The sequence below is a fragment of the Lytechinus variegatus genome, chromosome 11 (genome assembly GCF_018143015.1).
Source record: "Lytechinus variegatus isolate NC3 chromosome 11, Lvar_3.0, whole genome shotgun sequence".
Lineage (NCBI taxonomy): Eukaryota > Metazoa > Echinodermata > Echinoidea > Temnopleuroida > Toxopneustidae > Lytechinus > Lytechinus variegatus.
The window spans coordinates 8,078,069-8,091,198 of record NC_054750.1 but is presented as its reverse complement, the minus strand read 5'-3'; the positions used below and the strand labels follow the sequence as shown (position 1 = coordinate 8,091,198).

Below are 13,130 nucleotides of genomic sequence, written 5' to 3'. Positions count from 1 at the left end.
ACATACATCCAAAGGTATCCAGATGTATCCGTATCCCTTAAAATAAGCAGTCCATATGATATTCCCAATTTTTTAACCGTGGGATTTAATCCGAAGCAGCATAGTTGGGGCAGGCTTGGGCAATCACCCTTATGATATCTTCAAGGAATGAAAGAAGAGGGGGAAAGGGAGGAATAAAGGTAAATAAGAGAGCGGGTTTGGTTTTAGAACTATTACTTTTCCTTTCATTTACTTGAGATGAAATAATGGCGTCACCTTTAGGAAGTTCCCTCTCCCAACCTCTCCCCCACAATGCCATAGCCCAAGTATGAAACTGCGTAAGAAGAGGTTGGAACGTATATTATGGAAGCCGAGTCTAGGAGAAACCCTTTACGCCCTAATGAGGCACGAACACAGCAGTAATTAAGAGCATAATAATGGATTCTCTATACCGCTTCCATGGTGATGGCATTTTCTTTTGAAACATAAATTCAGTGAAGCCTTATAAAGATGATTTTAAAATATCATAGATATAGTTAAAAAAAAACAAAGGGCTCTGTTTTACCTTCCTTTGATGAACAAGAAAAATGAAACCTCATAAAATCTTTTTGTAAAACGTGGTAGAATGTAGATATCATCATGGTAAAAAGGATAATGCTATGTAATTTTGCATAACTGAACGACCAAAATCACGGTGATTTATTTTTCTTTGTTTTTTTATATTTATATATATATATATATATAAATGTGTAAAGCTTTATGTAAATATTGTAAAGAAATGGATGAAGAGAACAATGGTAGGCGTAGCTTAAATCAAGGTTCCCCAGAGCTATCTACCCTTTGGAAAAATTGGTGATGCCGAAAAAATGTCTCTGCCGGGATATATATATATATATACATGTTTTCCCGCTCAATTTCACATTCAATATTCATCTAATTTAATGTTATGACCAATTCATTTCTCTATATCCATGATCGCCTAGGTTATTTGTCGTTGTATATCATTATTTGTCACTTAAAGGTATTTTCTTGTATTGATTCTTTTATTGTTCATACATATTGTATGAATTCTTGTTCATTTTTCAATGGATTGAATAAAATAAATTTGAACTTCAATTTGAAAAATTCCCCAAGAAGCAAGGTGGTAGGGCTATAGGAGAAGACAGAACGGTGTTAGGGGCTCCCTTCCGCAAACAGACGCGATTGTCCGCGCAGAATCCGTACTTGCATGTGCGTAAACAATTCAGTTTGATTTAGAATTAGATTTCAATTCAATTTCAAACGGGCCTCAGTGTTTGGACTCGAGTACTTGCGGGTTATTGCGAATATTTACGGTAGACGCAAATGGACGCGATGTAAGAATTTTCACGGATAGTCTGCGTCCAAGCTACGGAAATTTACGTATATTTACGGACTGTTACGTTCATTTACTGTGACTTGCGAAAGTCAGCATCCGTGGCGACTCCCTGCGAAATTTTGAACATTTCAAGTTTTCGCAGGACTGGTGCCGCAAGTCTGCGTCCCACTACGAATCAGTCACGAAGATATACATTTAATTACAACCCTGCGGATGGCTGCATCCATGTCGCGTCCACTAAACCGTATCTATCCGCGGCGGACGTAACTCAACGTAAATGACTGTGAGACTGTGGCCCATACAAAGATAGTACCCACTTTCACGATTCGTGCCATGATTAAAACTGCGCTATCAATCGTGGCGTGATCGCAGTGATCGTATCATGTCATATTAGATCGTATCAGATCATGATAGATCAGTCGTGTCTATCGTATTGATCGTAGAAAATTTTTCAATGGTCCAAAAAAAAACTTATTGCACGGACGTAGGAACGAGGCATTAATTAAAATTGCAAGAATAGAACTAATTGATATCAAGTTCTCACATGTTCAAAACATCATTAGTCCACAGTCATATTTGTTTGTATATATTTAAACGCCGAGGTCGTGGATACCTGCGCCATCACCATTCACCCACGCGTGAATTTTCTTTTACAATAGATTTCAGTTTTTATTTTTTATAAAATTTGAAATCATAATGAAACTAATATTCTCTGAAAAGAGAGGACTGATATATATCCAGAATTTATATTTCACTGGTGTATAAGGTCACTAAGCAGTGGGGCTGAAGCGTTCATTCTACGACCAGTATAAAGTATGATTTATCCTTTGCAAAGCATCGAAATTGTTCATTACCATTATTATTACTATTATCATTATTATTATTATTATTATTATTATTATCCTCATCATTATTATTAGTAGTATTATCATTATCATTGTTATAATTATTGTTTAAGTTATTATTATTATTATTGTCATTATTATTGATATCATTATCATCATTTTTATCATCAAATTATTTGTTAATAATTTTCAATTATATGGATGTAAGAAATATTATGGAAAATGCCTTCACTTTCCAGATATTTTAATAAAATCATCTCCATCGTTGATTCCAGTCCTAAAAAGGTCAAAATAACCTATCAAGAAGAGATATGATATAGACAAAGCCAAGTTGAAACTTAATTTATTTGAAGGTTCTGTGGGAAAATGATTAGTCATGTCAAACTCGTGCCACACAGCTCCACACTTTACATCAATGACAACTGTAGCGTGTCCATCATCTTCCCTTCTAATTACAACTAAAAACAACCCATAACCCAGTTTGGTACGCTTACTAATAGCCTTCATCTTCTGCGTGCTCTTAGTAAACAGGTACCTTTGTCACTATATTCAAAATCAGTGACCTTCAGCATTATGACACTAAAAGAAAACATCTTCCTCTGATTATATTGACATATTGCTTCATTGAATTTCATAGAACAGAAAAAAAAGACTGCCCTAAATAGCAAGAATTGTGGGTTTTTAGTTCAAATAGTCACCTCTTTAGTATCATTAAAACCGCATAGGTTGTACGTCTTTCGTCCCAATTTGGCGAGTCACGATGACAGTCATAAATACTTCTGTATTCGATTCGGTTACAGTCACACCTGTCTAACCGACGCCAGACCGATCAAAGATATTACATTATTTCCAATGTCATATCATCGGTCGATTTGGGGTCTGTTTAATAAATATGACTGTCACATATTTTGTTTGCAAACCGCAGGATTCGGTCAGACTTAGCCAGAACTATTTAGTTTTTATTTCACTTCTTTCTCAATTTTCAAATAAAAAAATAAAAATATTCCATCATACAAATCTAAATGACTAACGTCGATGCAAAGAAAAGTGCATATTTTATACTAAATTTAGATTCAAGTAATGAAGTGCAGTCACTGTAGTATCTACGCACTATTGGTGAACTGAAAATGAGCATAAATTAAGAAATCTAATAAAAATTATCAGCAATGGTGACACTTCATCGTCAACGATTTCATTTTGATACTCATACATGTTTTTCATATAAATCTGTCTCTGTATAATTTTTTTTTTCGTTAGGTTTTCTCCTACAAAAAAAACAGATGGCGCTATTTAGTCACGAGAACCCAAGTCATTGTAGTCATTGTAGGCCTATTTATGTTATCGACAATCACTTGAAATAATTATATGTTGTGTTTTTAATCTTTCCTATTTATTTGGTCATGTTACCTGGAGTTATAAATTTCTTTTAGATTCGGCCATTTTAGTGCAATATCCCATCTTCCTACTTTTGTCATAACTTTACTACTTCTGTATTACACTTCTGCTAATTGTGAAGTACTAATTTACTTTATGTAATCGTAATAGTTTATGAAGTTTGTATATGCCGGTATTCGGATTATTTTACAGTGTATTTTATACTATAAATCGAATCAAATCGAACTGTATTAGAATTTTATTTCATTTTTTCCCCATGAACTCATATCTGCTTTTGTTTGTCCATATGATGTATTTGTAATTTATCTTTAATACAGTATACTTTTGAATATTTCAACGGTAAATTGGCCAATTCGTCTATTGCCAACTAGTCCACTCATCACTTGGTCTACCTTCATTTAGTCTGATGCAATTCTGTCCAACATTTCCTCAAACAACCATTTGGTCCATTAACCAATTGGTCCTATCATCACTTCGTCTAATCACCGGTTGGTCTATGACCATTTCGTCTCGGGCCATTTGGCCTAATTTCCATGTTATTTTCATTTAGTTGAAACTTAGTCCAATTAGATTAAATGGTATGGACTAAATGGCTATTGGACCAAGTGGTTATTAGACGAAATGGTGAGTGGGGGGTGGGCGAACTGATGGTTAGACCAAAATGATAGTAGACGAGTTGGTAATTAATTGGACGAATTGGCATTAGACCAATTGAGAATAACAATTTCAAGTTGGTTTGGTATCAGTATCTCTCTCGATTTAACAGAGAATTATCTTTCAATCAACCAAAATAAGAACATGAGTAATTTTTGTTGTTGTTGTAGATGAGTGCGTCAACGAAGGTAACTGTGGAGGTGCAAGCCGGGGAGAGTGTGTTGACCTCGGTATCACCACCCATCCCAGGAGGCAGTGTTTCTGCAAGCCAGGATACTTCGGCAAAGACTGCATGAGTAGTAAGAGGCATTTATTTTCTTTCACAAATCTAAAATTTGACACTGCAAAAAATCGGGTGTTAAGACTTGACACCAGATAGTGTTGCGAGGGGATAGTTCGGCAAAGAGTGCTACAATATTTAGGAATAAACGGAGATAATTTTATTTTACAAGGTCTATGAATAACACTGTAAAAGTTTAGGTATTGTGAATAACACCGGTCATGTCGTGAAAGGACTATACACCCATGGATGTTAACTTACACCTTGAATTGAACACCGATATTTCTTTTTGTGGTTCTGTTAACACAGAAGTAGTTTAAAACTACAATTTTGCTGTCAAAACAAATTGCACCAAGAAAATGTTGCTTTGGTTATGCAAATAGGTGCGTTGTGAAGAAAATAACCAATTTTACTGTTCAAATTTCAGTCCAAATGCATCCAAATGTTTAAATCATTCTAATAGCGTTAAAACTATGAAAGCAATGGTTGGACTTTGTAAAATAACCTCTTCCTGGACTCTTTGTAAATTTTTGAGGTGAATACTGATGTCATATTTTCAAAAGTAAAAAGAGATATGTACACCTTGCGCTAACATCAACAAATTTACGTTCTAAAAACTAAACGTGGTAGCAAAGTGCATGCTCTTAAATTTTTTATTTAATATTACTCTATCTACTCTTTATTAAATAGTATTGAGTAATAACTAAAGGCTTTATTATTGTTTAATATAAACTCTCATCTTCATTGTTATTTTACTTTTTCATTTTGACGTACAGTGAATCCATCGGGTTTCGCCAATCCAGCGACCTATGACCTGTCGAATCACTTCCGCCGGGAAGTAAACCCGAGATATACCTTGTACTACAAAGTGATTGAGGTGAGGAATGAACTAATTTAATTAAAAAAAAACACAAGTCAAGAAGAGTGTTGATAGGGTGGTACTAAACATGGACACGGGAGGCGACATCCCCAGACTTTACACGATTTGACAACAGCAAACATTACACGATTTTACAAGAGATGAAAGGGGAATAAGAAGAAAAATTAATGCAATAAATGGCAAACTTGTTCTTAAACAAAAAAATATCACCCAATAGATATAATCCACTATAACACATTTATTTTGCATCATCCACACCCATTTTCGAACAGTTTGGGCTCTGTAGCCGCCCCCCACCACCACCACAAAATAAAACTCAACGATCAGGAAAAATTTGAGAAAAAAAATAGGAATTGAACATTGAAAGGGAAGTTAAGGTGAGATACGATTTTATTTGTTTGAAATAATGTTTAAAAAAATGTCATAAAACTATATGTATATATTGCCATTCTAAAGAGGTCAAGAATTTTGCTCGCTCGCTTGAGTTTTTTTTAGAAAAAATTCCCGCATAGACCCTTCACAATGTTTGACTTACTATACACCACTGTCGAAATCATTCCAGTTTAAGGATACATGTAACTGCATTATAACTAAAACACTAACCAACATTTTTGCAAATTTACCAAAACGTATAATGTATGAAAGTTTTAATTTTTACCTGGGGGATGTATTTTATTTGTTCTCTCTTTTTTTGGTGTAGAATGGTGAGATTGAAATTGCTATTGATGCCATGAGTACCACTTGGGTAGGTTTTGGATGGAGACCACAAAGTAAGTATACCCTAGAATATTCCTGTTCCTGTTTCTTCTCTGTCTCCTTCTTCTTGATGCTTTTCCGTTCTTTTTTTCTCTCTCTCTGCAATTTATTTCTATTTTTTTTCCTTTTTCTTGTTGTTGTTCTTCTTCTACTTCTTCCCTTTTCTCTTCCTCCTCCTCCTTTTTCTTCTTCTCCTCCTCCTCCTCCTGCCCCTCTTCCTTCTTCTTCTTCTTCTTCCCCCCTTTTCCCTTACTCCTCTTCCTCCTTCTTCTCCTTAATATTCTTCTTTTTCCCTTTCTCTTCCCCCTCCTTCTTTTACCCTTTTCTCTTCCTCCCCTCCTCCTTCTTTTCCTTCTTTTTCCATTTTTGGCTTCATTGCAAAACAGTTGAAACACCGGTGCTGATTTAACAGCAGCCCGGTATCTTTATCGCAAAACACCAGTTTAGAATATAATCGATGTTGGTTTAGCACCGAGTGGTATTGTTTCTGGTGTTAGCCTAAAGCCGAAGTGGTGCTATTTCAACACCTCTATGGTGTTTTCCTATGTAAATACCGGGCCGGTGTTAAATCAACACCAGTATCTTTCCAGTGATCTTCTCCCCATCCTCTTCTCCTTCTGCTCTTCCTCCATTGCAATATGCTCTTCTTGTTTGTCTCGTCATTGCAATACATTACAATTTTTACATATACATGTACGTACAAATAAAATAAATGCAGATTGGTGGGTGTTGGGTGTCACTAAAAATCAAGTTCAACATTTATATTACCTCGCAGACATTAATAGTAGCTGTCAGAACTGGCCAGTCCATTACACCACTGGAGGCGCGGTGGGTGAGCCCGAATCAGAGTCGGAAGCGGAAGCAGAAGCAACACCGGAGCCTGCGTCGGTAAGTCCCGTTTTTTTTTCTTTCCTTTTCTTTTAGAGTCGGCCTCGGTCCGGCTTTTTGCTGCTAAACCCCTGTTACACACAGGTTAGAAGTGGACTTTGGCCGGCCTCACTCCACTTTGCAATCATCATTCATCATTCTACCTTTAAGAATTCATAATGATCAATTTCACCTTACCTCCCCTGCACCCGTGGTGGCACAAAGCTGAGCGATTAGTAATTTTGTTTGATTTTACGATCGATTACATTGATCATTATGCGCAATCAAGCCTTCAAAATACAAGCAAACGCTAAACTTTGTCTTACGGTCCCCCGGAGTTTTCTTTTGATTTGTAAGAATACATCCAATAATGTTTTGTAAGAATTGTGATTCAAAGTAGGCAGTCTTGCTGCTATGTCAGTAAAGTTGGAATAGCAAAACAATCGGGGAGCATTCTATCATGAAAAGTTTCAGTAAGTGATTCTCACTGTACTTTGTCGGTGAAAAATCACTGACTAGGCCTATTTTGTTCCATAAAATACTCCCATCAGAGGCCCGTTGCAGATAGAATGTCAATCAATCGTCACTCTAAAATCATGCGCAACTTGATTTTCAACCAATTAACAGCACGCATTTGGGACTTGCGATGGATTTTTCGACTTGCGTTTAAACGCAACTCTTTCTGCAACGGACCCCAGATCTACAGTAGATGTGAACCTTCCCATGCATTCTGAAAGTTATTCTTATCTTGAAAAAGAAACGGGTCCCACTTCTTAGAATTGATCAGGGTATGTCCAATGATCACTGATTATGATCAATGTCAAATTAATTAGATAGATAGGTCCAACTGGGCCTATAATCAACAAGGGGGGCGCCATGAGGGGGCATAAACGACCACGCCCATGTTACTTTTCAAGTGATGAAGAAAATGAAGGAGAAGTGAAGGTGAAGAAAATAGTGTTACAATGCGGTATAACCTCCAATCTTGGGCTCGTTACATACAAATTTACAACTATTGTAACTTTAAAATAATTCTAACTGGAATCCTTGATTATGATTGGCTGCTGACTAAGTGCTGAGCCATGTTACCATGGCAGCTGCAATGATGCGAAAGTTAAAATAGTTGTAAGACTTAAAGAAACGTGGCCCTAAATACCCGGACCGCCCCGAATGACCAGTGATCTTATTGGTCAATGTCCATTCAGGGAAGACGGCGACGTCAAGCCTCGGACGAGGTCAGGGTTCGAGTGGTCCGTGACAACCACGGTGACGACGACGATCAAGCTTGGCAATGCATCGTCGGGCAAGGCCCCGTTCCAGAAGGTGAGCCCGAAGGCGAACCCGAAGGAACCTCCGAGCCAGCAGCAGAAGGCACCCCCGAACCCGAAGGAGAAGCGACCCCAGAACCAGCTGCTGAGGGTACTGCAGAACGTAAGTATAAGATTGCAACTAATACACTCCAGTGTTTGGGAATCTTGTGTTAGTTGGTTCTTAAAGGTATAATGTCGTTGGTGGTCACCTAATGACAACATTGTAAAAAGGTCTAAAGATTTTATGTAAAAAATACATTTACTAAGCAAAAAAAAACAACGTTTTCCTACTGTCATCATCCCACAATCATACCACTACTATTCGGACCTCACCACTATTGAAATGCACGAAGGCATATAGCAGTCGGTGCCGTCTGTATAATATTTGGCTTTATGCCGATTGTGTCTTTTTACTCAGATTTTAATGTTTTATTGAGAACGATCACCAGCCATGTTCTTTTATTTCTCCATTCGTTCGTGAAACCTGGACACATGTCATCACAATATTATTTCATTCCCATATTAGAATCATACCTTGAAGAAAACGCTTAATATACAATTATTTTCCTTCTATGTCTTTAGCCGAACCGGAAGGAGAACCAGAGGGAGAACCGGAAGGAGAACCCGAACCAGGTAGACAAAGGTCCCATAAAACTTGTTATAATAACAAATTCTGGAATAACAATTATATAAAAGCTACTGGGGTCATTCTTTTAAAATGTTACACTTGACTGATATTTGATTTGTTGTAGAATATGTTAATTTTGTTTTTTTATAACCAGTCTCTAAGAAACGATATCCAGTGATTCATTTTGTCTGTGTATTTATTTATCTTCTTCGGATCAATGCTGTAAACGATAAAAAATTGTTTTGCTTCTGTAGTAGTGGTCTATTATCCACAATTTCATAATTTAACAATCCAAGCTGCCAAGTGTCATTTACTTCAGTTTGTGTGTTTCCATATTTATGATAATTTACACAATCTCAAAGGATTAAACGCGTAATTGAGTAAAAGTATTTCAAAGTGTTTTTAACAGTCTCCACAGTTTCGGATTTGGAATTGCATATCCATAAAGATTTCCCGAGTTTATCAGAAATTTATTTTTTTTCACCCCATTTAGTTATTCTAAGCTTGTACCTATAATTTTGAGTCATAAATCTGAGTCACTTTAACTAAGATCAGATTTTGCTCCCATTGACTCCGTTTTTGTCTCACCTGCGAAGCAAAGTGAGACTATAGGCGCCGCTTTTCCGACGGCGACGGCGGCGTCAACATCAAATCTTAACCTGAGGTTAAGTTTTTGAAATGACGTCATAACTTAGAAAGTATATGGACCTAGTTAATAAAACTTGGCCATAAGGTTAATCAAGTATTACTAAACATCCTATTAGAGTTTCATGTCACATGACCAAGGTCAAAGGTCATTTAGGGTCAATGAACTTAGACCATGTTGGAGGATTCAACATCGAAATCTTAACCTGAGGTTAAGTTTTTGAAATGTCATCATAACTTAGAAAATATATGGACCTAGTTCATGAAACTTGGACATAAGGTTAATCAAGTATCACTGAACATCCTGCCTGAGTTTCACGTCACATGACCAAGGTCAAGGTCATTTAGGGTCAATGAACTTTGGCCGAATTGGGGATATCTGTTGAATTCCCATCATAACTTTGAAAGTTTATGGATCTGATTCATGAAACTTAGACATAATAGTAATCAAGCATCACTGAAGATTTTGTGCAAGTTTCAGGTCTCATGATTAAGGTCAAAGGTCATTTAGGGTCAATGAACTTTGGCCGAATCGGGGGTATCTGTTGAATTACCATCATAACTTTGAAAGTTTATTGGTCTAGTTCGTTAAACTTAGACATTAGAGTAATCAAGTATCACTGAACATCCTGTGCGCGATTCAGGTCACATGACCAAGGTCAAAGGTCAATGAACTTTGGCCGAATTGGGTGTATCTGTTGAATTACCATCATAACTTTGAAAGTTTAGGGATCTGATTCATGAAACTTGTACATAAGAGTAATCAAGTATCACTGAACATCCTGTTTGAGTTTGAGGTCACATGATCAAGGTCAAAGGTCATTTAGGGTAAATGAACTTTGGCCGAATCGGGGGTATCTGTTGAATTACCATCATAACTTTGAAAGTTTATTGGTCTAGTTCGTTAAACTTAGACATTAGAGTAATCAAGTATCACTGAACATCCTGTGCGCGTTTCAGGTCACATGACCAAGGTCAAAGGTCAATGAACTTTGGCCGAATCGGGTGTATCTGTTGAATAACCATCATATCTCTGTAAGTTTATTGGTCTAGTTCATAAAAAGTGGACATAAGAGTAACCATGTATCACTGAACATCTTGTGCGAGTTAGAGTAGTATTCAAAGTCAGCACTGCTGCTATATTGAACTGCGTGATGCAGGTGAGACGGCCAGAGGCATTCCACTTGTTAGTCAAATTCGACGCCATAGATATAAGAGTGTTGTATTCGGTATAATAGCGATAATGATAACAATAATAATGATGATGATGATGATGATATGATGATGATGATGATAATGATAATAATAATAATGATACCGATAATAGTAATGATGTCATATCTGCTCCACCAACTTGGTATTCTCTAGTTTTATTTGATGATATAAACTTGATTATCATATTTTCTTTTCCTTCTTGACTTAACAGGAAGTCGTCTGCATCCTATGGACTGCATGGATATCACTATTGGTATGGTAACCCATGACAACCTAACCCGTATCCATGACTACTACACACGTGACCGCTCAACGCCCCGCCTTGATTCTTTCTACGGAGGTATGGACAACTTGGTGGCTGCTATGGGTGTCCAGTGGAGTAATGGTTGGACTCGAATTATCTTCAGGAAGAAGCTTGAAGGTAAGGAGTGAGAGGGTGAGGATAGTGGTTGGTGGTAGCGGTAGTGGTAGTAGTGAGGGTGGTGGTGGTGGTGATAATGTTGATGATGATGATGATGATGATGATGATGATGATGAGGGTGGTGGTGATAATGGTGATGGTGGTGATGATAATTGTGGTGGTGGTGATGTTAGTGGTAATGGTGATGATGAAGGTAATGAGAGGAAGATGACTGATGATAATTAATCATGATAAAATGAGGATTTTATTTCCCCCCCCCTCCCATTACGACCGAACAGACTAATAATGATGGTGATGAGGACAATGATAATGCTGATGATGATGATGATGATGATGATGATGATGAAGATGATTGATAATAACCAATAATGATGAAAGGACCATGACTTTATTCTCACACAAAAATAGCGACTGAGTTGACTGACCATTCCATCGCCAACAATGCTCCGATGATGACCATTTGGGCCCGAGGACAGGAATTCGGTCGCTATGTCCACGTCCCTCCCAGTGGTATAGAGTTCTGTCAGACCAATGACTACATGTTCTACCGCAAGGATGAACTCAAGTACCACGGTACGGCCCAAGACCAGCGCGGTCTCATCCCAAGCCTCAATTTCTACAGTAAGTGGGCCATTATTCTTTGATTTGTTTTATAGTTTTTCACATTCACCCGCAGTTTCTCTTAATTCCGATGGTTAGACGAAAATCTTCAATCTACGTTCCATCGGTTGTTCCGCTGACAAATAAATAAATCCCCAGAAAAGACGGTTTTTCTTGTCTACAATAATATGAATCGCGTTGTTGTTCGTCCTACCAGCATGTTGAGTCGTTTTAACAGTCACTTGCCAACGCACTGAAAAAATAGAACGAACCTTGGGGATACTTTACACGGGGGGGGGGCGTGGGGGCAGGGGCGACCGCCCAATATGATTTATCAAATAGTAAAAAAGGGAAATGAAAAAGGTGAAAAGAGAGAAAGGTAAGAAAGGATTGAAAAAGACCATTTAAAAAAAGAATTGATCCATGTAACTCTTTAATAACCCTTTAGTTCAATTGAAAGGAATGTGACATCACCTTTAAGGGTTTTTTCTTCACCCTCAAGCCATCACATAACATTTTATCCTTTTTTTCTTGGTCATGAAAGAACACTTAAAAGTGAAGTGCTAATTTTGCACTTACAGTGCAGTCAATATACAAGCACTGTAAGTGCTAAATTAGCACTTCATTTTTTACAGTGAAATTGGCATCCATGCCCCCCCCCCATATATATGCCAGTGTCACGAATATAACTATATTTTAATCATTCACAGTGGATCCGGAAGCTGTTTCTAACAGATGCATCACAGAAGAAGTGGTGATGGGATCGAACTGCCAGGGAAGTGGGCCTCGATGCGACATGAGGGTCACTATCGAGTTTATGGAAGACACCGATAGTTATGACGTCACAATCAACACACCGTTACAGGCGAACCAGTGGACCGCGGTCGGCTTCTCAAGTAACGGTGATATGGTAAGCCGCCGCTGAAAGTACTTGCAAAGTTTTTGTATTTTACTTATAAATTCATGGAGTATGGGGCGTCACATTTATCAGATGGGTGTATGTGTACTGCTCTTTTCATTATTAATTAAACACCCGTTCCCACCTCCCAATAATTTGGTTTTAATAGGAAGAGTAAAATCAAATAAACATCACACTGAAAATTAAATCGGATGTAAAGTGATAAAATTTAGCCACTTTCAAATAGACAGAATAGAACGTTTTTTAATGACATGGTTTACTATACTATGTGAATTGATCAATTGTTTAGAAGTTTTTGACCAATTTTTTTTACATTTAAAGAGTGGTGTTATGATTTTTTATTGATTGTTGAAGATTGCTGACTGAATTTAAAAACATT

The 13,130-nt window shown here is 37.3% G+C and overlaps 1 protein-coding gene across 2 annotated transcripts in view; it reads left to right on the top strand.

Moving 5' to 3' along the window:
- LOC121423680 overlaps nucleotides 1-13,130 on the top strand; it is a 46,199-nt gene that overhangs the window by 24,515 nt on the left and 8,554 nt on the right. For both annotated transcript variants that reach the window (XM_041619108.1, XM_041619109.1), the window contains exons 6-14: nucleotides 4,401-4,529; nucleotides 5,287-5,387; nucleotides 6,091-6,160; nucleotides 6,922-7,034; nucleotides 8,219-8,444; nucleotides 8,906-8,956; nucleotides 11,023-11,232; nucleotides 11,641-11,853; nucleotides 12,543-12,742. In XM_041619108.1, coding sequence (XP_041475042.1) covers nucleotides 4,401-4,529; nucleotides 5,287-5,387; nucleotides 6,091-6,160; nucleotides 6,922-7,034; nucleotides 8,219-8,444; nucleotides 8,906-8,956; nucleotides 11,023-11,232; nucleotides 11,641-11,853; nucleotides 12,543-12,742 — 1,313 coding nt within the window. The remainder of the gene's footprint in view (nucleotides 1-4,400; nucleotides 4,530-5,286; nucleotides 5,388-6,090; nucleotides 6,161-6,921; nucleotides 7,035-8,218; nucleotides 8,445-8,905; nucleotides 8,957-11,022; nucleotides 11,233-11,640; nucleotides 11,854-12,542; nucleotides 12,743-13,130) is intronic.